This window comes from Sander lucioperca, chromosome 18 (assembly GCF_008315115.2).
Source record: "Sander lucioperca isolate FBNREF2018 chromosome 18, SLUC_FBN_1.2, whole genome shotgun sequence".
NCBI lineage: Eukaryota > Metazoa > Chordata > Actinopteri > Perciformes > Percidae > Sander > Sander lucioperca.
In genome coordinates this window covers 29319845-29345354 of record NC_050190.1, presented here as the reverse complement: position 1 = coordinate 29345354, position 25510 = coordinate 29319845, and the positions used below count along the sequence as shown (strand labels likewise).

Here is a 25510-nt window from a genome sequence, read left to right as displayed (position 1 = left end):
TGGACTAAACATAGGAGCTGCCAAATATCTATTCCAAAGCTGTAGGGGGAGCTCTATAGAGAAACCTGTGAGCAAAAAGCGAGAAAACAGTGAAGAAATGGCCAAAACTGCATAGCGCCTCTTTAATGTCAAGTTGTCATAACACAGAGATTGTCGTCTTCGTTAATGTTAAGTTTTCATGACAAAGACATCTCGGACAGTGCTAACTTTGCATTAAAAGTGTCATAATTTACCGAATGACACTTAATGACCAACCGATATTTGGAACCAATACAGTATGCATTTACAGTAAAAAATGAGAATATTGTTGTCAAAATTAACATTTGGAATGGTACAAACTCCGACACAAAAGTTTGTTTAAATGCTTTAAGCACTTATTTAATAAAACTGAAACTTTAAACATAATACGCAGTCAAAAAAAATGATGAAATAAAACAAAGTTCCTGAAGTTTTAACGTGCTATCAGTTTGTGTTGCAGACTGCTTACAGAGCTGTAGCGGAGCCAAAGTAGCACACTTAGTTAATTAACTGTGTTGGTTATCATCAGTAAAATAAAACACAGATACACATAATGTGCAAATTGCCAAATATCGGCCACGATGATAGGCCAGGCCGATAATTGGTTGATCCCTACTATTTAATGCCATTTGTTGCATGAGGGACATGCTTACAATTTTGGTTAACATCTATCTCCTGTTTGTGTGGACTTTACATGCGCTCATTGTATGTTCTTTAGAGAAAATGTCAAATGAATGCGATGTAATCCATTCAAAGGAGATGTGGAAATGGAGTTACTGCTGCTTATGTGACAACGTGTACGCAGATGGAACGGTAGTAGCAGGTAATGTCTTGTTTTTCTCATTGCTGTTTGAAGTTGGAGATTGCGGAGAGTAGACTCAAAATGAATACGAGGCATGAATATAAACAGTACAGATGATATCAGGTGCTTTCTCCACAGCAGAAAACAGAACTTGCAAATGAGGTTGTCTTATCTGAGTTCTGACCCAGTTTTAAAATTCCTGTTTATCTGTTCTGAGTTTTCCTTGTCCTGAGCTGAGGCTCTGATGCTACGTTTTCACATACACTTTCAATCGTTTTGGCCATTTGTGAAGCCCTATGATGAAAGAGCCATACTAATTAACTTGGCCATTTATTTGGCTTTTGGGGCTTCTTTGGTATCAAAGTGTTGATGCTACAGCATATGTATACTGTGAAATGAAAAGTCCCATTCGGTTCAAAAAGAGAAAGGAAACCTGAACATATAAACCAGGAAGACAAATTTGTATTTATCAGATCTCGTTTTCTTTCTTTGTGACAAACAGAATAAATTACTAGAGAAATTCTAAAAAGAGCAGCATGTTCTCTCTGTGCAGTGATCAGTTTCTCTCTGTGTCCTTCTACTCTGCTTGTTGTTTAAATTCTCAGACTCCTATCTGCCTTTAAACCGCTGCCATCACTGCTTCCATTTTCCTCTCTATCTCTTCTCTTTCAACCTTATTTTCTACATTATGAAATATAATAATATATAGGCTGTGTGGCTGAATACTAAAATCCGGTCTGTGTGCGTCCTTGCTGCAACGGCACACTGATGGGCAAATTCACAACGAATGGATTGCGCTATGAACTAAATGTATATCACAGTATTTTATTTGTTTTTTGCGGTCACAGTATTATATCACGGTACTATGACATTTAAAAGTTATACTCCACTTAAAACATGATTCTACTGCTCTTCATTCTATTATCAAGGCAAGGCAGCTTTATTTGTACAGCACATTTCAGCAACATGGCAATTCAGAGTGCTTTACATAAAACATTAAAGAGCATTTTAAACATTTGTTATGAAAACAGCCAAAATAGAATAAGGCAGGTATAAAATAAAAGAATGAAAGTGTAAAAATGTAAGGGAACATATCTTAAAGAAGTAATTATTTTTTTTAATTATTTTTTATTTAACATGTTTATTGGCTCCTAATTAGAATGAGAAGGAGGTACAGGCCTACATGTGTTTTGGTAGGAGTAGCCTGTCCCATAAGTTAATTGGTAAATGTAATGTGATTTATCTCAGAGTTAGGCTATTGGTAACAGCCATGCAGGTGTTTGAGTTGTGAGTGAACTGTATTGTATTATATCTTAAATATAAGTTTTGTCACCTCTGAAACAAAGTTGCCGCTGCTTTCGCGATCTGACATACCACAAACATACCAGCCAAACTGGGTATTACATTACACTTTAATCTACATCTTTGAAGATGAAAGCTGACATAACCTTTTACATCTCTCCTAATTTAATGAAGAGAGAGTTTGAACACTTTTCGTCTTGCTAAAAGAAGAGTATAACCTGTGTGGGTGTGACATAGTTCATTTTGTGTTGTGGCAAGCAGATCTCTCAGAATCTCTCGTGTGTGTTTATCTCGGTAATTACTTATTGCAAAATCTGTGTTGTGGCAGAACATGAAACAGGTGACAGTGATGAAAGCGTTACAGTACACCGCCCACACCTGGATTGTGGCCGCTGACAGCAGTATGAATTCCACATCACTTGCAACCTCTATCTGCCCCGTCTCAAGTCTTATTCACAAAAGATATTGCCCTGATGATATTACAGCGCTAACAAGGCCGTTACATTTTGCATGTGATTGCAATTATCCATGCGGCTAGTCTCCTGTCAGTCGATTGCCCCGTTTGGTCATCTATATTTGACTCTTCTGGACATGTACTCCAGGGTTCTTCCTGCGTATAGGAATTTTTGGCGCCTCCCAAAGAGGTTTTAGCCATCCCCAAAGGACCACCAGTGCAAAAATGATAAGAATTGAGAAAAAACAGTAATTCAAATCTTCTCTAAGTGTGTTTATCAGCATTTTACCCAACAACTGTTGAACAAGCAGAACATAAACATGAATAGGAGCACTGATCTAAGTTTTACCATCGAAAGTCGAGCTGTACCGGACTCTCGAGGATTTTAACAGTAGTATTTACTAGTATTTACCCAAAGGCCGATTTTGAGTCAGGAAAACCCTGTACTCCTACCACCTAATCCTGTAACTGCAGTGTTTGGAGTGGCTCCAGAGGGAATTTACCTTTAAATTTCCCAATCTCAACTCCCTTGCATTTGCTTCCCTACTGGCCCTTCGGCTCATTCTTTTTAAATGGAAGGATCAGGCTCTGCCTTCGTATGCTTGGTGGATCAGAGAAGTAGTAGCTCATTTAATACAGAGGAGTTAAGATATTGTAGTCAGTGCATCATTGCAAAAATACTAAATGACATGGCAACCCTTCCTGGATTAGTTCAACAGCCTACCATGTGCCAGTACCACTGATTAAGGTCCCTAAATTGACCTGTGAGTGTTTCCTTAAACAAGTGAAAATGTCTCCTCAATAGAAGTCCTCCCTGTGTTTGAAACAGGGACAGGGTTAGATGGGAGATGATGATGCTAGGGCTGCACGATATGAAGAAAATATGCGACGTACGTAAACGTTGTTGAATATCGCCATAACGACATTACTTACGAATACTTAGGATATTAAAGTGTACTCAGTTCTGCTGCTTTCAGTATTCTGCTAAAATACAACACATTGCTTGTTGAATTTAAAACAATTAAAAGGATATCATTGCCTACATTTTTCAACACTGAATTGAATATAAAAGGCAGCACTAAAAAAAGAAGTACAGTTACATTTTAAAGTGCAGTTTTTCTACTATTGAAAGAAAACTGAACTAAAAGAATTGCTGAGTGTCTTCCTTGATATGTCGCAGCCATTCGCGATGTGTGTATTGCGCCAGTTGATATCGTGATGACTATTAAAAAAAAAAAGATATATATGTGCAGCCCTAGATAATTTTTTCCTCACTGGAGTTCAGACAAAATGTTTTTCTGTCTCCTCTCCTTCAGCCTGACGGACGGTGAAGCTGGTTTACCCTATGACGAGGAGTCTATGGCCATCATCCACCTGAACAACACCACAGTCATGTACCTGAAGGAGGTCACCAAGTTCCTCGCCATGGTCTGCTTCCTCCGCAAGGAAAGCTTTGAGAGAAAAGGTCAGTACATTTACAATGCAGCATGCATCAACAGTCATTCACCATGCTCTCCTGTACTTGAGCTCAGCACTTAAATATAGAGAAAAGGAGCTAGTTTTGGCGAAAATATGTGGTTCTTTGATAAAAAGTCCAAGGGTCAAGCTTGTGTAATGTATATAAAAATCTTAAGGTAGGTGTTAACTACGACCCCAAGGTGCATTTCAGCAAGAAACATCCAAAGCCTGAAATCTTAAGACTTCTATAGAAACAGACATTCATTTTTGGAGCCGGTGGAGTCGCCCCCTGCTGGAAATGAGATACAATGCAGGTTTAAGGCACATCAGCATTGGCTTAACTTTTCAGGCACGGAAGTTGCCACTTGGAAAAAAATGGATAGGCCACATAAGGTCAATACGAGACAGTGTTAATTTACATTAATAAACCCTTTTAGACTGGGACATCATACATTAACTACCCATAATCTGCCATGATAAAATTGAAGATTTATTTATTAGGACAGTGTACTTTAATTAACATTTCTGTAGTCTCGCATTGCCAGACCTATCTCCACACAGGCTAGTCCACACAACAGTCTGGGATGGGAGAAAAAAATGCAGTAACACTTTACTTGAAGGTATCTACATAAGAGTGACATGACACTGTCATGAACGCATGACACTGTCATGACACAGTCATGACACATGAACCCTAACTCTAACCATAACTTGTCATGACAAAAACCGAATGACACTTACTAAAAGAAGCATTATGTCATAAACATTTATGACTTGTTTATAATGTTTATGACACGTTCATGACAGTGTCATGCCACTCTTATGTAGATACCTTCAAGTAAAGTGTTACAAAAATGCTCTGGGTTGTTTGCAGTTCTTTAAACCAATCACAATCGTCTTGGGCAGCTCTATGCGCCAGATTCAGTGACGGTGGCTCTGCAAAATGGTCTCGGAAAAGGAACTTGTTTTGGTGGGACATGTGCACGTAGGGAGGCGAGCTCTGAATTTAAAATGGCTGTCGAGTGTGTGATCAGAATTTTACTCAAAAAAAAGATAAACATAATTTGATAATTGGTTCTAGCTCAGAGGATGTTTCCCAAATCGACCGGAGTTTAGAATGCCAACACAAAGAAAGCGGACGGTGAGGGACATTTGGCGGAACCTCCGGTGATACCGGAACAAATCTGTAAATGAAAGGTTGCCAACTAGTCTAGACGGGATGTACCAAAAAAGTGAAAGTGAGGAGTATTTATGGGTACAAGTCGGGAACCGGCCTACTTTATATATTTCAAGGGTGCTGAATCCAAAAAAACTGGTACCCAAGCGAAATTGTGAGTTTTTGACCTTCTAATTTGCACATCAAAATGGCCGCCAAATTGCCTATCTTGCTCAGTCGTTGGACCATTTTCCCCTAGTTTTTTTGTAAGTAGGCAATCAAAGATTAGGAAATTAAGTTTCTAGATCTATAGTCTAGGGTCAGAGCAAGGATATAGTAGAGGCTCAGTGCCTTTTTTATGTATATATATATATATATATATATATATATATATATATATATATATGCAAAATACCAACTTTAAGGTGAAATTAAGCATTATTTGTGTCATTTTTTAATCACTCTTAAATGTTCCCAGTGTATATATGATATGTGATGTATTCCATATTACATAATAACTAAGAAAAACACCATTGCAAGTTGTCTGAGATTTCATTTTTTTATGCAAACAAAGCATTTATGCTCTTAATTCAAACATCGAAAAACCCAAGTGAATAGGGAAAAAAACACCATGAAACTTCCCTTGAACAGATCTACAGATCACATCTTGTTTCTGTATATTTTCTTTCATGTTTGTAGCTTAATTGCTTTGCTTTCATCTGTCTTCTTCTGTAAATTCCATAGGTCACTCCGCATTTCTGTATATTTCCTTTGGAGTCTAGCTTTCTGTCATGATTGTGATTTTCTGTTTAGTTCTGTTTCCTGTTTTATTTTGAAGTCCGTCTTGTCTCCCTTGTCTTGTCTAGTTTACTTCCTGTCTTTAGTTTTCCCTCTCTTGTGATTGCCCTAATGTGTTTCACCTGTTTTCCCAGCCTAGTGTCACCTGTCCCTCGTTAGTCCTCGTTACCTGGTTTATTTAGTCTCTGTGTTGTCTTTGTCTGGGGTCGGATCATTGTTTTCTTTTGCTGTGTTCTGTTAGTGTGTTCGTGTCTGGAGTCTACCGTTCGTCTCTGATTTCCAGTTTTTTGATCCTGTTCTGCGTTTGTAGAATTTGTTTTTGCCTGTTGCTTTCTGGATTTTTGGTATGTACTAGTGATGGCGAACTGAAGCTTTCTGAACCAGTGAAGCTTTCAATCCAATTGTATCGAAAAAAGGTTCAATACTCGAATCTTCGGAACTCTGAGGACATCTAGTGGTGAAGTTAAGGATAGCATTGTGTCACAAACTGTTTCACAGATATTATCCATGAATGTCTTTGAGTCAAAGATGAATACATTTTGAGTATGAATTCATGGATAAATAATGACATAAATAACTAAGCCTATTTGTGACCTTGCATAAAATGTAATTGCCTTCTCCACAAACAATAAAGTTAGGATTTTGGTTGTGAACTTGTCTTGTGTTTGTAAACAAATACATCAATTTGGGCGGGAAATGAATGAAGAACGCATTGCACACACATTTTTGTGATTATATTGAGGACGTAGCCTAGAGCAACATTGTCTCCTCAGCCAAATAGGTGAGATAGGCAGTGCAGAAGGCGTACGCTATATGAGCAATCTAACAGTCTGACATGTAGTCAGCTGCCAGTGTGGTGTTTATAGAAATTGTATGCGTCAATTGATTGGGGCAGTGCTTTGACAGTGGCAAGGACATACTATGGGACAGTGAAAGTGCTTGTGGACAGGTCAGGGGGATATTATTGTGCTTCTGCTACATCAAATGTCATTTTTATTCAGAAACAGAATTTTCTCCACTGTTCCAGGGCTGAGCCGATTTCTTTTCTTACTGACCACTTCGCCAGCTTTAGAGAACACCCGCTCACATGGCACAGAGGAGGCAGGTGTACAAAGTATATTACGGGCCAGCACGTACAAATGAGGGTACACATGTTTGTGTTGTGCCCAAAACTGGAGGGGGTCTTCTGAACGTGGTACGTTCGGCTCACTGAGGTACCGCTGCACCTCTAAGGTGGCATTTGCAGTTGCGCTTTTCACCTTCCTCGTCTCTGAAACATGTTGGTCCAGTAAATCCCATAGGCCACTTCCTGAATAGTGACAAAAAAATGCATTAGGCTACAAAAATACAATATAAACAATTGACAATGACAATATAGACCATAGATTCATACCTGAGGATTCAGCAGGCTGTTGTGTTGCTGGTTCAGGTGGAGTGCTGCTGTCTCTTAAAAGAAATGAACATTCTGCTGTTAGCCTTTTCACAGCATTGTCAGAATTCCCAGGATTGCAAAACCCCATGGTTTTGGAGAGTGGCCAGGGAGTGTTGACTGGCTGTCTTGTAGTGACTCAGTCTCTCTGTCATGAGCCGTGTGAGGTTGTTGCATAGCTGCTTAGCCATCTCATCATTCACCTCCCGCTGTTTGGCACTTATGGCGTGCCTCAGCATTCTCACAAGGGGCACTATTTTGGAACCAGAGACAGTTTTTTCTGCTGACAGCTCCACTGTTGCTTCCTTTATGGGAGACAATGCTCCAAGGCATTCAGCTATTGATTGGTATTCTGCTGAGGTCAGAGCCACCAAATCGGTGCACAGTGACACCACTGCAGCACTGACTGGTTCCCTCTGCTCATATAGCCTGGCCATCATGTCATATGTGCTGTTCCAGCGAGTCTCCACTTCCTGCACGAGCTTGTGAGTAGGCGCCCCCATCTGTTGCTGGATGTTGAGGAGCCGCTCTCTGGCAACAGTGCTCATCCTGAAATATGCCGCTAGCTTCTTTGCCTTGCCCCTTATTTCTTCCAGACCCGGAGTCTGGTCAATGGCTTTCTTGACAACCAGATTTAAAGCATGGGCAATGCAAATGCTGTATCTGACCTGCAAAATAGTCCCACATGCTATCATGTTTGCCGCACCATCAGTCACAAGGCATCTCACCTTTCCCTTAATCCCCCATTCCTCCATGATAGAATTCTTTGTAGCAGCTATGTTGGCTGCCGTATGCCTCTCTGGGAACTTCCCCACGGATAACAAAATAGTGGCCAATTTGTCATCACCATCAATAAAATGGCAAGTGATGGCAAGATAAGCATCCATATGGATTGATGTCCACATGTCTGAGGTTAGACTCACAGCTGTAGCCTTCTGCAATTCTTTCTTGGCCTTCAGCTTTTCCTCCATAAACTTAGACTCCACCATGCCTTTCAGAGTTTGTCGTGACGGCAGAATATAGGACAGATCCAAAAGGCTCACAAAAGCTCTGAATCCAATATCATCCACCATTCTGAAGGGTTGTGAGTCTTTTACGACCATGTTGACAAGTGCTTCATCTATCCTGTCCTTTCGATTTCCTACAACACAACAAATTACATTATTAGTACATTAATAATTGCATGCATGTAGGCCTACTGAAATGTGAAAAACACAAACGGTTAAGACAGAAGTATATTGAGACACTACTGAGTTCACACTTGAAAAGGAACAAATGAGTCAGCAGAAAAACTCACCCTGACTGCTGGATTCAGCTTTTTCAGAGGCAGTGGCACGATCATGCTTGGCACGGAAGTGCCTCAACATGGATGAGGTGTTGTTATTATAGGCCAGCTTCTGGTCACAAATCAAACACTGGACCTACAAAAAAAATCACAATAAGTATCCTTATTGCCTATAGTCACAAACAATTTAATTATGAAGATATAACTTAGGTTGTAGCTAATTTAAATGCAGACTTATGCACACCAGCGTATCCCATATAAGCAATAAAATAGCATAGGCTATTGCCAACCTTGTTGGGAGAAATCAAATCAAAGTGTTCCCACATCTCTGAACGGCCTCTCTTTGCAACAGGTTCCATGTCTAATCCTCGCTAAACTCTAGCAATAAACTCTACACACGGTAGAAAAACTTACCTCCAATACATTTACCTCAAATAAACTCTACACACAGTAGAAAAACTTACCTCCAATACACTTACCTCAAATAAACTCTACACACGGTAGAAAAACTTACCTCCAATACACTTACCTCAAATAAACTCTACACACGGTAGAAAAACTTACCTCCAATAAACTCTACACTTGCTATAATACTCGCTATAATAATCTCTCTATATTATCTAACTCTGTTGACTCTCCTACTGCAACAACCCACAAATATATTTTTCTATTATATTTTTTGTGTATTTTTCTATTCTATTTATATTTATTGTGCATTTTTCTTATTTGTTGTGTTACATTTGAGCTGCTGTGACGAGTGAATTTCTCCAGTGTGGGATCAATAAAGTCTATTTTATCTTTTGAGGGGCCCCCTATTTTTGCCTAGGGCCCCAACATACCCTACAATCACAACTGATTGAACTCTGCCCATTCCAGGGATCTGCCGTGCCTACTTGCTGTGAGGCAGCAGTGTTAACTTCTGAGCCACCGTGCCGCCTTTATATGTAATGTAACACTCTTTATTCCAAGGCCTTTGATATATTCATCGAAATGTATTAGCGCTCTGTAATTAAACTGAAACTTTGTATTAATTATTTACTTACGTGTTTATTTTATTTAATTCTACTTTAATTTATTTAATCTAACTTGTTCCTCACAGATGCACAGTAAAACACCTGGGATACTGTACAAATAAACATGTCATTTTGTCTCAACTGGCACAAATCAACCTGAATAACTTCAGTATAGATGATTATGGTTCTGTAGAAAGCAGATAAAGCAAGCACACTTTGGCGGTTGTGTGTGTATCTTCGGCTGCTGTTCCACAGAGTGCTTTAAAATTATGGAGTGGCCAGGTCAGCTGCTGGGAGCTGCCCTGGATCAGCAGGGGGTTCACCGCCTCACTGAAGGGTACTTATCCACTGGCGGTAGATGGATTTAAAGGGCATTGCTTCTTCACTCTGAACATTTTCATACAGGCTGCTTCAATTCTTTGGTCCCAGGTTGACTCTGCCTCTGCAGCATTCAGTCACTGCATTGAGCTTTCTTTAAGAACAGAATGTTTGTAGAGGCCAAATTGGATTCAAACCCACAATGTCCATAGTGCATAAGGACCAAAAGAGATAGACACCGATAAAACGTGTCAGCCAGATGAATTAGAGTGGCTCAGCAGGTGTGAAGCCATATCTCTTTGATGTCCTGAACGGCATCACGTAGTGTACTTGTTTGTCTCCTGTTTACTCTAATTGCTGTGGTAATTATTTTTGCATGAGTACATGTTCAGTTCAGCGGTGTGGTGGAGTAGTCACTTTGAAGTCTGATATATTTCTCTCAGGCTACATTGGCAAATATGACGAATGGTCTCGCTACAAATGGAAAAGTTCTTCCTTTTACGTTTTAAAAAAGACACACGCGCCTCTTCACCGTCTCCACTTAAAATCTGAGTTAGTTTCTGGCTCTGGCTTCACAGAGACCGGTTTTGCTAGTTTACTCGACGACAATGGAGTTGCATATTCAAAAGATCTCACTCAGGTTTCAAAAGTTTTCGTTTGCAGCACCCCCAAAACAACGGTGTCATGTAAACAGCCTCTTGGTTCATATGGGCATTTTCAGACCTGCCTTCTTTAGTTCGGTTGAATCAAAGACTGGAGCATTTACCCCCTTGGTTAGCTTAGTTTGGGCTGGTGTGAACACAGCAACCACACTCGGGTGCAGACCAAAACAACTGGGCTGAGATCACCTTGAGGAGGGGGTCTTGTTCCGGTTACAAACAAACTGTTGTACGCTTTGGTACAGTTCGTTTTTGGTAACTACGTGATCCGACCCAACTACCAGGTGCACACCTCAAGTTTGAGCTAAACGGCTCCTGTAGTCAGGTCTGCTTTGCAGTCTGCGACGCAGCATCTCCGTGGTAAAACCAAGCGGCAACCTTCGGTTGCAGAAAAATGTATGCGGAAGTGACAAAAACTGCACTTCATCAAGTGGCCATTTGATGTTAGCTCCAAAAGGGAGTCAATGTTTCCCCTTTGGAAATATGTGACGGGCTGGTGGCTATTTCTGTCTGCTATTCATCCGTAGGAAATTTTATTTATCAGTGCAACATCAGCAGCTTAATTCACATTCTCAGCCAGAATATGACGGCTGGCCAAGTAGTAGCCGTAATCGTTTTTATACCGCATATTTTTGTGGAAAAGATGTTGAAAGTGGGAGGGGCACAAACCCTCATCCCTTGTGGAAATTACGCCTCACTTTCACCCTTTATTATAACTAACCATGACTGGTTACTGATTTCACACAACAAGATAAGTTGAGTTTCCCTTCAATGTTTTTATCTAATTTCTGGTTTATGGTGGAACTTTATTGGCTTTTATGTTTCTGAAAGTATATTCTGTCTTCAGCTGTCTGACCTGTAATAGACTTGACCGTTTTCTCTCTGTCCCTCACAGGACTGATTGACTACAATTTCCACTGCTTCAAGCAAGCCATCCAGGAGGTTTTTGATGTCCGAGTAAAGGTTCAACAGAATCGTAAACTTCTCAGTCAGAGGAGGTGGAGCAAACTGACTATGACCAATGGAGAGCTCGGCAACGCCCACTGAGGACTGATGACGTCACATCAGACAGCCAAATGTGCCTGAGCTGCACCCCGACAAATCCATGAGACTCCGTCCTCATTCAGAGGGGCACATCCGATTTTTTTTTTTTTATCTTGCTGGGAGTCGTTCGGTCTGTTCAATCCACACCGACTCCTACCGCCATCGTCTCAGTTAACACGTTCTCACTCGCATCAAAAAGCGACGCTCGGTCAGGTGCCTTTGGTGTTTGGAATTGACGCAAAAAGTCTCCTTTAGCGTCATATTTAGAAGCACTTAGTTGGGACTCTTGGCGTCGCTATTTGATGCTCTCGGGACTCGAGTCTAGCCCCTTTGGCGTCATATTTAGACGCGCTTGGTCGGTACTATTGGTGTCACTTTTTGACGCTCTGGGTCAGGACAAATGTATGACAGTTAGGTTTAGTAAAATATTGTGGGTGGGGTTACAAAATGTACGTTGCAGGGACGTAGGGAACAAGAACGGGACACGAACCCCAGTCTCCTGGGCGAAAGTCTTGTGTTGTTTGACTCATCTACCACTCCAACCTGCCTCGTTATGCAGATTTTTTTTTGGTCTTTCATACTACTCGCTACCGTTGTCGCTCTTAAAGTGCCCATATTATGAAAAAATCACTTTTTCTGGGATTTGGGTTGTTATGTTGTGTCTCTGGTGCTTCCACACACATACAAACTTTGAAAAAAATCCATCCATGCTGTTTAGAGTGAGATACGGTTTCTGAATGTGTCCTGCCTTCAGTCTCTGGGTGAGCTGTTCAAAATCGGCAGGGCTTGTGACGTCACAAGCCGAAACAAGCAGGCTAAACGCAACCATTAGCTCGTAGCGTTAGCGTTAGCATTAGCGTTAGCATGCTAACGCTAATGCTAACGCTAGCATGCTACCTAGCAAAGCACTTCTACAACACACACAAGTTCACCATAATCTACAAAAGAACTACTTCCATGTGCGCCCTCATTTAGAAGTCTCCCAGCTAATCCTGCCTTGTAACTGACCGAAGTTGTAGAAACAGCCTTTCTTTTACTGTCTATGGAGCTAGCTAGCTGACATGATCTACATCTGAGCTACTGAGCATGTGCAGTGCAATCAAAGATAGTACAGAAGAAGAAGAAGAAACAAGGTCTCACTCTGTAGCTAAAACAGAGACCAGCTGAAAAGAGGATCTGCAGCAGTGAGAGAGAGCACTGCAGTACAACAAAAATATGGTGTTTTTTGAAAATTAAACCATGTAAACCTATTCTGGTACAACCTTAAAATACAAGTATGAACCTGAAAATGAGCATAATATGGGTGCTTTAATACTACGTCATCTTACAGCGTCGCGGTCGAGCCGCTGCTCTGCCCGGTGCGTCCCGTACAGACGCTAAAGGGTGATTTTTGCGTCGGTATCTGACGCTGAGAGCCACTGACCAAGCGTCTGTATTTTACGAGTTGGGAGTGAGAACAGGTTGTCTCTGGCAGCAGAGACGACAAACTGATGTCCGCCAGGCTGACTAAATTTACCGGCCCAAAACCTTTTTTGAATAGGCGCCATATGAAGTATACTGTACGGGAAGGTTCACTGAGCCTAATTCACTAATATCTTCCTACGTTTTTTTTTCTCAAAAATGTTCTTAAGAAAGGTCCTAAGACAAGTCTAGGCCCTGTAGTGACGTGTGCCTCAGAGTTAGTGCGGGACAATCCTGTTTGTGCCCCTCCCACTTCCGAAATCTTAAACATTTCTTTACCACAATAATCGGTGGTATAAAAACGATTACCCTTGCTGTTTAGCCAGCCGTCAGATACAGAATGTTAGCTGCTGATGTTGCTCTGATATACTCAGAGGTGGAATGTAACTAAGTACATTTACTCAAGTACTGTACTGAAGTACAAATTTCGAGGCACTTGTACTTTACTTGAGTCTTTTCTTTTCATGCCACTTTCTACTTCTACTCCACTACATTTCAGAGAGAAATATTGTACTTTTTACTGCACTAAATTATTCTGGCATTTTTTTGATACTAGTTACTTTACAAATTAGGATTTTTGCACACAAAACATATGTTGTTTATAAAATATGATGTTTATTATAAGTGAAACTACCCAGGGCGAAATACGTTCTAGTTTTAACTGTTTCCAGTTTGTAAAATATGAGGATTTTTCTGCGTTGAGTACTCTGACTTTAATACTATAAGTACATTTTCCTGATAATACTTACATACTTTTACTTAAGTAACATTTTCAATGCAGGACTTTTACTTGTAACAGATTATATTTTACAGAGTGGTATTAGTACTTTTACTTAAAGGGGCGCTGTGCAGTTTTGGCAATTTCTTCGCTTTTTGCTGGCAGGTTTCTCTATAGAGCTCCTCCTACAGCTTCAGAATAGATATTTAGCAGCTCCTATGTTTACTTGTGTCTGACTCCTCGCTCGATCAGTCTGCCGTTTCCGCTTTCTCTGTTCCTCCGACAATGATTTCCTAGCTTTCTGCTTCTTTTTTGCCGGCTCAGCCATGACGATAGTGTGAAAAACTCCATCTCTACCTTGTTCTTATAGCTAGCCGGTTCCTGAATGGGGGCGTGTATGTGTGTAGTGCTGTGAAGCAATTCGTTACATCGCGAGACCTGATGTCACGCGATACTTCTTGATGCTGAGGCCGTCGGCTCGCCGGCCCAAAGTTGCAAGGGTGTTTTTTCCGCTCACAGGCACTAGGGGGAAGCGAGACGTCCACCATTCAACTCGAAAAAAGTCATATAACCATTCCAATGACTCTGCAACTGTTCAGTTAAGGTAAATTAAACTAAAAAAAACTGCATAGTTCCCCTTTAAAGAAATAATCAGAATATTTCTTCCACCACTGGATATACTTTCACCCCCAACTTAGTAAGTAATAAAAACAGCCACAATTACCTGCTTTTCTTCTGCTAACTCACCAGTGTTCCCGCAATTGAAATCCCGTCCGGAGCAACATTCTTGTATTTTAAACTAGATGCTGAGTTTTCACCACAGGAGCTAGATCTGCTTGTTCCTTTACTTTTATATATTTTCAGCTCAGTGTGAAAATTGACTTTTTTGTAAAAAAAAAAAAAAAAAAGTAGGAATTCTAAACTGTTTTCAGCTGAGATACTGGTATTCTCTTTTGTGCCCCATTTCTTTTAACCTATATACAGTAGGTTTACATTTCTGTGTGCAACATACCCATGGCTAAAGGGACAACTATTCCTGGATTACTTCAATACTTGAGAATAAAAAAAAAGATCATTTTCTAGAGGACGGTTATTCCCGATGGACATCGAAGATACTGATATCCTCCAGAGTCAAAGTCACACTGAATGATATCAATTAAATTTTATTTATAGTATCAAATCATAACAAGGGTCATCTCAAGACACTTTACAGATAGAGTAGGTCTAGACCACACTCTATAATTTACGAAGACCCAACAATTCCAGTAATTCCCCCAAGAGCAAGCAGTTAGTACGACAGTGGTGAGGAAAAACTTCCTTTTCAGGCAGAAACCTTGGACAGACCCAGGCTCCCGGTGGGCGGGCATCCGCCCGATGCCGGTTGGGGGTGTGATGAACAGTGGCATTTGTAGTAACAATTAAGGGTGTCACGATTTCGATTTTAAATCGAAATCTATCAAAATTAAGTCACAATCTTGAATATCGAATAAAAAAATGGAATTGTCAATACTGCCACGCCCCCATGTCACGTCCGGTCGGCTTTTCCAGCGGAAAAAAACACGTGTTGAAGTGCTGCGAGTCAGTCAACCTCCTGTAACTTAGCTAGAGCCAGTCAAAAGATAGCATGGCAACTGCAGATACTGGAGACCCATCAACAGAACTTGAGCCCCCTCCTCTTTCACTGAAGTGTGTGAAAGTGTGGAAGTATTTTGGATTTCCAGTGAGTTATGTTGACAATGTTCGCGTTGTCGAAAAAAAAGCCACAGTTTGCAAGCTCTGCTAGCTTTATCCCAACAAAACCGCACGGTTGAATTTCAACCTGCATGCATGTTTTGTAGCCTAAACAGAGCAGCTTATATTGGTTACATTAGAGAGAGCAACACGTTACCAGACTGCCCGAGTCGCCCTCTTTGCTGTCGCCGGTCTGCTCAGCTGCTGTGCTGGCTCGATGGTGTTTTAAGCCCCCAACTAAGCCTTCAAGGCAGTGCTGCGACCGTCGTCTTCAACCATAACTATTGCCTAATCCTAGTGCCTTCCAGGCAGCGCTGGAAGATAACGTTGAGGGCTTTAACACCAAACTCTGTGTGCTGCAAAGAGTCTGCTCTCAGGATTGTCGGTAAACCTTTTGTTTCTTTTTACTTTATTGACAAATTGTCAAGTTTCCAATTGACTGAAGATATGTTATTGTTACATTATGTTGTTAATAAATGTTTTAAATTTGACAATGTAATGTGGTACATTGCGAACAAAGGTCAGATATTATATTACATATCTATACAAGTCTAGTCTAAAAATGACATAGCAAGCTGTGCTTTAAAAAAGAAGAAGTAAAAATCGACAATCGAATCGAATCGTGACCTTAGAATTGAAAATGTAATCAAATCGAGGATTTGGAGAATCGTGACACCCCTAGTAACAATAAAGATAATGGAACTATGACTAGAAATAATAGTTGTAGCAGTTCAGGGCATAGCAGGGCGCCGAGCAGGACCAGAGCGGAATATCAATATGGGTTTTATGACTGGGAGTTATGACTCTAAGAAGGAGTACAATTTTTGACTCAAATTCACCTGATGCATTATATTTGCCTCCCATCTGACCAATGTCCATGTCTATTACAAACCACAACCTGTAATTCCCTGATAGTTCAAATTCCGTCCGGTCAAGATGAGTTAAATTACAAAAGAGCACAGTGAATTTATTCCCAACCTCCCCCTGTAATTGCAATCCCGTTTAAATTAGAGATGTTCCGATACTGATACCAGTATCGGTATCGCCTCCGATACCGCCTAAAATGCTGGTGTCAGTATCAGACAGTACCGGAGTTTATGCACCGATTCGATACCACGTAATAAAGCCCTAAAGAAAATCTATGTTAAAGTAGTTTATTTATGTTCTTTTTCCGTTATGACTGACTGTCAAACTGGGTAATGAAAGAAAGTTCTGTGGCATTCATTGTTTGTGTTTGTTCATGTTTCACAAAGAGTTTAACCTGAGCCAGACCGACAAGAAAGATATAATAATATATATATATCACATCCATACAGGGATAGTAGTATACAGTTGTTAAAACATAATAAAATATATGACACACTGGTATCAGATCAGTACTCGGTATCGGCCGATACGCAAGTTCATGTATCCGAATCGGTATCGGCAAAAAATGATATCGGACCATCTCTAGTTTAAATACGGCTTTAGTGTTGGTGTTTAATTCCACATATGACCACAGTGCAGAATACAGTTTAAAAAATGGACTTTTCAGAAGGCGTTTGAAAAAATAATCCTCCTAAAAACGATTTGAACGTTGATAGTCAAGTCCATGCCAAGTTATACCACCTCATTGAAAACATACATATTTGATATAGCTTTGATGGAATTTTATTAGGTCACAAATCTTTTCTACCAATAACAATGATAAAGCTGTTAATTGTCCTGCCTGAACAGGTGCAACAACGCTAACAGGAGACTCAGGAAGATGTCAATCAATCAGTCTAAACTCAGCCACACAGTCCTGGGAAGAGGTCTAAACAGCCAGATTAACTGACAACAGGTGTGGGTGTTTAGAGCCTTTAATATTGGATGGAAAAGTTAACGGAGAATGAGGATCCAAGCGCATAAACAGGCAGGAGACAAGGCACATATCACTTCAAAGCTTTACTTTGGGCAGTTGCACGCAGGGACCAAAAATACAGCAAAACACTCTGAAGGTGAGCCAACACGAAAAACTTTGGCAGGAACTATGTGGCAAAGTTATTACAGTCAAGCAGCGACTGATGAGGAGAAGGGTCTGGTATACTCCCACAGCCTGACGCGCTGATTGAGTAAAGGGCTGATTCCCTCTCAGTGGTTTCTGCGACATGAGAAATACTTTCAATGTTCTATTCTTTAAAAATACAAAAATAAACGGAGCTAAAGGGTCATAGCCAGGGTTAAAAATTAGCACCATATACCAGCCAAATGCTGGTATAATATGCAAGTGGTTGGTAGATTTGCTTCACTTACCAGCCAAACAGGTAAACTTTTGAGTGGCTGGTAACATTGAATATTCATTAACCATTTGTCTGGTAGACAAAAATGTTAATTTTGAACCCTGAGACGCGTAGGCCCACCTGACCATCTGTGTGGAACAAATCTCTCTGCTGTGCAATGTTGGATGATGGATTTTCGTTGGCTGTCAGTGTTTCTATCGTTCATTAAATCGCTCTAAAAGTGATCCCGACGATATCGTTCGCCACCGTCCTTGTCGTTAATTAAATAATTGTGGTGTGGACTCCATCCACTTGAGTTAGAACCATTTTTAAAACTATATATTCATAGTGATTGTTCTTGGTGCGGCCCTTAAGGCTGGCGAGTGCACCCCGCTCTCAGCCAGGGAGGCAGGTAGGGAAGATAGCACAGGGATTAGTGACAGCATGCATGAGAAAACATGCCAGTCTGCCAAATCTACCAGTCTCACCGAACCCATCCCTTTAGGATAGAGATGTTCGGATGCATTTGTTCCTTTCCGATACCCGAACTTGCGCATCGGCTGATACCGAGTACCGATCCGATACCAGTGCATTAAAAAATACCTATATTTTATTATGTTTTAACAGCTGTATATCCCTATATGGATGTGATATGATTGCTATCATAGCTGTTAAAACTCTGTGAAACATGAACAAACAAAAACAATAAATGCCAAAGAACTTCCTTTTATTACCCAGTTTGACAGCAAGTCATAACGAATAAAAGAACATGAATAAACTACTTTAAAGTAGATTTTATTCTCAGCTAAATTACGTGGTATTGGATTGGTGCATAAACCCTAATACTTACCGATACCAGCATTTTAGGCGGTATCAGAGGTGTTTCCGATGCTGGTATCAGTATCGGAACATCTCTACTTTAGGAGCGGCTCCTGATGTCGCTCCTGGGTCCCTAAGGCAGGCACCAGAAGTTTATTAATTAAATTGTATTTATATTGTCAAATCATAACAGGCGTTATATCAGGACAATTTACAAATAGAGTAGGTCTAGACCACACTATAATTTACAAAGACCCAACAATTCCCCCCCAAAGAGCAAGCGTTGGGTGTGACAGTGGCGAGGAAAACCTTCCTTTCCACCCTTGTTTAGTCTTATTTAGCTTTGTAGCAACTCATTTGGCAATAGCTTGAATGTAACGGACGTTCATTAATAGCAAAAAGTTACGCACTAAAGCTTTAAAGCTGCTTTTTGGAACAGGCCCCTGCGCTTACAATGCTGAAATTAGGTTTTTATTTATATTTTCATTCATATATTGTATTTCCACTGCATATATCTGATCTATGGGGATCATTGTACAGTTTTCCTTGGTGTGGGAATTTTAATTTGCATGTCTTCAATCTTCATTACTGCTCACTGCAGACAGTGTTGCTATTGGGTTGTATAAATTCTATTGAAGTCATTGGTTTGTTTTAAATACGTACTTGATGAATCCTAAGCAGCAAGCTGATTTTCAACCAGACAGAAAAAAAAGCAATTACTTTGTGGTGGATGAAAATACTATTTCTGCACAAGGACTTCAGTAGATTTTCTGGAGTTTTCAAATCACCTGTTCTTCCTTGCAGATGAGTTTGCCCAGTTGTCATGGAAATGTAGAAATGTTCAAATTTCAACTTTAAAAAAAGAGATTGTAGTTTATTTCAGTCAGGAACACTCGTCATAGATTTAACCATTTATTGCAACAAATGGAAATCCAGTGATACTTGGCAATGAAGGCTCTGTTCTGATGATGCTCCCTGGATCAGCCAAGCAGCATGCTAAGATGACACAGGGAGCACGCTGCTGAGACCCCCCTGTACACCGGAGTGACCCCAATCTAAGACATCAAAACTATTTCAGACATAGTTATGATGACACCCAAAACCAGGAAGGTGGAGGCTAGAGTGGTGGAGGCAAGCTTTGCCAGCAGCAGCGGTGTGAGGCACCATTGGAGTAGCAGAAAGCAGAGAGGAAAAGGGAGACATTTAAATGGACTGCATGATGTGAAAATGGCTGTGATTGGATGTGACTGGCTGGAATGATAATTCAATTAGTGGGCCTATGACTTCCGTGTCCTGGATGAACTAACGCAATGCTTAATTTTATGACCTTTAAAAGCAGTAGCTGACAGGTCAACCTCACCACAAAGTCCAATTAAGTAGCTTCTCTGGAGCTTTTGATCATAATGTACCATCTTCATCAGCTGCTCATCTCGGAGATCAAAACACTCTTTCTACGATCAGAATCTCCATTACAGCTACTAAATGGAACGTGTGGTGAGATTGTTTTAATGAATTAATCTCAAAAGTGGTTGGAAATATGCTTTACTAAAAACCAATACAGTTGGGTTTTAATAACATTTTAATATTTCAGGTGGAGTTTAATATGGGCCCACTAGCTGGATAATCCAGCTTCTTGTCTGTAGCTCTCAGCTCCAAGCCCATTGTTTCCTAATGAAGATCTTTAAAAATAGACTCAAATATCGTTGCTGTCGGGCAGAATTTGTATTTCCATATTTTGTCATTTTAATGTTTTTTTACATAAATCAATGCTATTGGTCAATCTTTATGTCTGTGGGTTTTACAAATATTTAAAGAATGAAGAGGGGATTTCATCTGACTTTGTCTGAGGTAAATAGCACAATAAAATGTTTTTAAATTGGCTGCAGGGTTTAACAATAAGGGTTGCACGATGGCCCGAGGCAAGTAAAACGCCCCGTCGGTCAAGTAAATATAACAACCAACTTGCCCGTTCGGGCGTCATCGTATCACAAATGATGTCATCGTTCTCTTGCCCCAGTTGGACAATGCTTGTGCCGCTGGCCAATCAAGAATTGAGTTGCATTTTTTTTTTACGCTTTTTGACTTTTTTTCCCCAACGTTTTTAAGCTTTTTCAACAAAAACCAAAACATTTTGGATAGGGGCCAGTAAAAACTGACTTTGGACAAGTAGAAATTTTTTTTCACTTGCCTAAACGGACAAGTAAAACAAAGAAAAAACCTTAACGTTGAACCCTGGGCTGTTTTCCATTTTCTGAAAAACAAAGGTTTTGGACACACAAGGTGTTTGTTCACACGACAGCGACAATTTAGTTTTTTTAAGACTCAAAAAGTCACAAAAAAATGACAATAGCACTATGAATTGCCTATCATTTGCATCTATCTATCTATCTGCCCCATCTCAAGGTCCGATTCACAAAAGATATTGCACTAATGACATTACACACAAACATGCTGTTAGTTTTGCAGCTGAGTGCAGTTCGCCCCTTTTTTTGCATCTGATTTTAATTATCCACGTGGCAATGTATAAATGTTGCCTTCGACCCAAGAACACTGTTGGCAGAACGATTGCAGAGATTAAAAAAGACCTTTTCAGACCGCGAGCTATAGGTCCTGACCGACGAGTTGCGGAGGCACTCTTCAAAACTTCAGGCGACAACTTTAAACGTGGGAGATTGAAACAGTACTTCAGTCTGTCAATGCGGTTGGTGTTTTCAAACCTGACCTTTAGACTGTAATAAAAGATGGCTTGATTTAAAGTAGAGGACACTCATTATAAATGAGCTTCATTACCACCAACTCTGTGAAGACGCTAAAAGTTTCACTGTAAGTGCATTTAGCTATTAGCGCTGATCATTGTGAATTGGACTGTTTTTGCAATGAGGCTCATTGCTAAGAAAGGGGGCAATTTTTCGCCAAATGTATGCATATGACCTCATTTTAATACGTGCAAATAGCACAGGAGCACCGAGAGGCTATTTGCTTGGCAGCAGAAGTTAGGGGTGCATTTTACAGTGTCCTTTTGTCTAATTTGTGGAGGTTTAGGTTAAGGGACTATTTTCAGTGGTGGAGCACCATTTGGTGCTCGAGTATCTGTGGCTGCAGGATGGTGTATCAATCATCAATCAATCAATTTGTATTTGTCACATGATATCGTACAATGAACAATTCCCATAAAATGTAATCCTATCGGCTCCTTAAACTTGTGCATGATTCATCATAGTCTCACATTGCCAGACCTTCCTCCACAGCACTGTGGAGTTCACACAGCATTCCGGGATGGGAGAAAAATGTGCTCTGGTTTATTGGCATTTCTTTAAACCAATCACAATCATGGGCGGCGCTAAGCCCCGGACGGAGCAACAGTGCCGTTGCAAAATAGCCTCGGGAAGGAACTTGTTTTGGTGGAACGTGTACGTTTAAAAGTTGTTTTAGTCGTGCAACAGAAAACTCAGATTGGACAGATAGTCTAGCTAGCTGTCTGGATTTACCCTGCAGAGATCTGAGGAGCAGTTAACCATAGTCCTCAGAAATGCCAACACAAAGAAAGTAGAAGGTGACAGACATCCGGCCGAAAAGAGTGACTTCTGGCAGCAACGGAGCAATCCCAGAAGTGGAACGTCCTGGATATAGACTAGATTCATCATAAAGCAGAATGTGGTCGTCAGATTGACACACAAAAAGAGTCCCCCGGTAAAATGGCACTGGCACTCCAGACAAGTCTGATGGGAAGCACACCACAGCTACCGACATCCCCGCCAGCTCACACTAGCCTCAGTGCCTCCTCTGATATAGAGATGGACTTGCTTGTTCCCGTAGTCAGGATCATAGCCATCGGTTGTAGCTGATTGGCATCTTCACCTTTTCCTCTGTCTTAACTCTGACGTTTACATTTGAAAACTTGACCGACCAGCTGGCTAGCAGAGTCTGCAGGTGACTTGTGAGTTGATTTCCCGACCCTAATGAGAGACTCATGAGCCACACGCCATCACCCTCCAACGTCAAACATATAAAACACAAGTATTTATAGAAAGATAAATAGACAATTAAGCAAAAAAAATGCGGGGCTGACTGAGAGGCGACTGGAGAAGTCTGCACCTTCTAGAATGGGGACTGAGTCAAAACAAACTACTCTGTCTGTCTGTCTATCTATCTTGCTGTCTGTCTGTCTGTCTGTGTCTGTGTGTGTTTATGGTAATGAAGGAACATGTCATCCAGATGGGATTTGTTGACAAAAAAGAGAAATATCAGACTTTGAAGGACCTTCATCACATTGATCTTATAGTATTAAAACGTTTTTTTTGTCTGTTGAGTTGAAGATTGTCAGTAGCCTCTTGGATTGTTTGACAGCCGGCTATTTGCTCGTTGAGCAGTAAAAAGGACAACAATTTTGGAATGGAACTGGGGAGTTGATTGGCCGCCCATCATGTCTGACAGATTTAGGTCACTCTACTGTTCTGGCTAAACTTGAGGGGGCCTTTGCTGTCTTTTAAAGTAATCCAGAGACGGCTGAAGAGAGCTGTGTGTGAAGGTGAAGCTCTCACCTACCTGTCAGTCTGTGCTTAATCACACAGCTGCCATTAAAAGCTGTGGGAAGTAACGGAATGACTGAATTGGGTGATGCAGTCAGGTTTGAATCACAGAGTGTCTGGGCTCAGAGTCAGGGACATAGTGAGGAAAGTAGAATTGACTCTTTGTTATGGTAGTTTGGACATCAGGCCCGCATTCACAAAGGTTCACAACAAAAGGTTTCCTCTTACTAATGACCCTGAACGTAATCACTTTCATTTCATTTATGTATTTATAAGGATACCACACATTACTCAACATTTCTGTAAATTTTCCAGCCGGTTAATTTTTAACTGTAGTCTTTTGTCCAAATGTTTTAAGACCAGAGCAACAGGGAACAGCAAGACATTAGTTACAGACAGAAGACAACAAGACGTCATAAAGACAGCAACAACATAAGCATTGCATATTAGTATAAGTAGGCTATATTGCACATCATCAAAATGTGCTGATGCACAAATGTGCACTTTGTCCCTGGTGTAGATTGCATTTGAGGTTTAAAAAAATGTCATATTGTATTCTATTCACAGACATATATCTGAATCGTGTTCTCACGTAGGGGCAGATCTTTTTTCCATTGAAGCTGGGGTAAAGATGAAAGATACAGCTTCCTGCACAACAGAGCAGTGCAAGTGGCTGATGCATCACATGTAAAAAAGGTAGGGTGACACGTTCACAGCAAACCAAATGTGGGACAGAAAATGTTATTTTTGGGACACTGACAGTAGGCTAAATTATGATTAATGTTTATATTGTGCCCCTTTGGTTATGTATTTGCTCTGGTTAATTCATCAGGACACAATATATAGTAGACAAGTAGATTGCTTGTCATCGTCTACATTTCATCTACTTTGAGGGGATTTTCATTATATTCCATCATACCTAATGTCAGGGATTATTAAAGTATTTCTATTCTATTCTATATTCTGCCTAAATCTGTGTAGCTTGTGGCATTGTGATCAGTCACAATTTCCCTGTTGGGCAAAATTGGAGCTCAGACAGCAAAGACCCACATAAACACAGTTTGGCATCTCAATCCTGTGATGATAGCCTTACCTGTTTTCCTCACAGCCATCAGATAAACGCCAGATTTGTACTGCATATAGATATGTTATGGACCACAGAAATGTGGACTTTATGATCTTTTTTGTGTTAACTAATTTTCAGATAGATTTTTCAACGATTGTTATAATAACTACAAGAACATGGTGTGCAATAATAAATTGGAATCCATTTCATTACATATATAATACATATCGCCAGTACAGTTGGACTAGTGGATACAAATATTACATTTGAAAACATATATACAGACTGATGTGTGTCAGGGCTCAGGTACTACTACTACTCCACCCTGTTCTCCTACTTATCATCATCATCATCATCATCATCAGAGCCAAGCAGCAGGGATCAGGTACTGGACACTACTACTATACTCCTCCCCTTCCCCCCTTCTGTGAGCCAAGCAGGTGCTCCAGACCAACATGTGTGAGGGCTCAGGTGCTGGACTCACTGATTATCCCTACCCCCCCTCCCTCCTCTCTTCTCCTCCCCCTCTTCCCCTCCTCCAAAGGGACGACAGACTCCGAAAGATTAGACAAGACACAGCAAATAACCCCACTCTTGTCAATCAATGCTAGTGCCTCACCTGGTTTTGTTGCCATGTGTCCTATGGGCATAGCCCTGCTTTGCAGAATCTGATATTTTCTTCTGACTAAACAACGTGAATACGCAAATTAGCTATTTTTCTACCAGTTTCTGCCACCTCATACGCTGACATCTGTTTTCTCCCCTTGGTAAATGCAGGTATCTGTAGTGAAGCGCAGTAAAATCCCACACTATCGGCAATATTGAACCCACGGTCTGCTAGGACAATATCTCCAGGTAACAGGTTTTTTAGGAGACCACTCTCTATTGTGATCTGTTTATCGCTGACTCTCCCTCCCCAGGCACAAGATATGTAAGTCACATAGCCTTGGGGTGCAATACCAATCAGAAATTTTACAGTATGGTGATGCTTGTAGTTTGACCACGTTTGTGCTTGGGCTAGTAAATTAGAGGGCTTTTCAATAAAAACTTCGAAACAGTCAACTATCGCAGCAACTTTACATCCAAATGCCTGTCTGAATCCCATTGGCATTGTAGCTTGAAGTACATGTCGCTCTGGCCACTCAATTTGAAATTCTAACCTTTCATGAAGTATGTCAATTACTTTATGCCAAACTCTAGAAGCAGTGGA

General features: G+C 40.6%; 1 protein-coding gene across 1 annotated transcript in view; it reads left to right on the top strand.

Annotated features, from left to right (window-relative positions):
- rragd (ras-related GTP binding D) overlaps nt 1–12336 on the top strand; it is a 41582-nt gene extending 29246 nt beyond the window's left edge. Inside the window, exons 6-7 of the mRNA XM_031321461.2 lie at nt 3893–4041; nt 11588–12336. Coding sequence (XP_031177321.1) covers nt 3893–4041; nt 11588–11739 — 301 coding nt within the window. The 3' untranslated portion in view covers nt 11740–12336. The remainder of the gene's footprint in view (nt 1–3892; nt 4042–11587) is intronic.
- The last annotated feature ends 13174 nt before the right edge of the window (nt 12337–25510 follow it).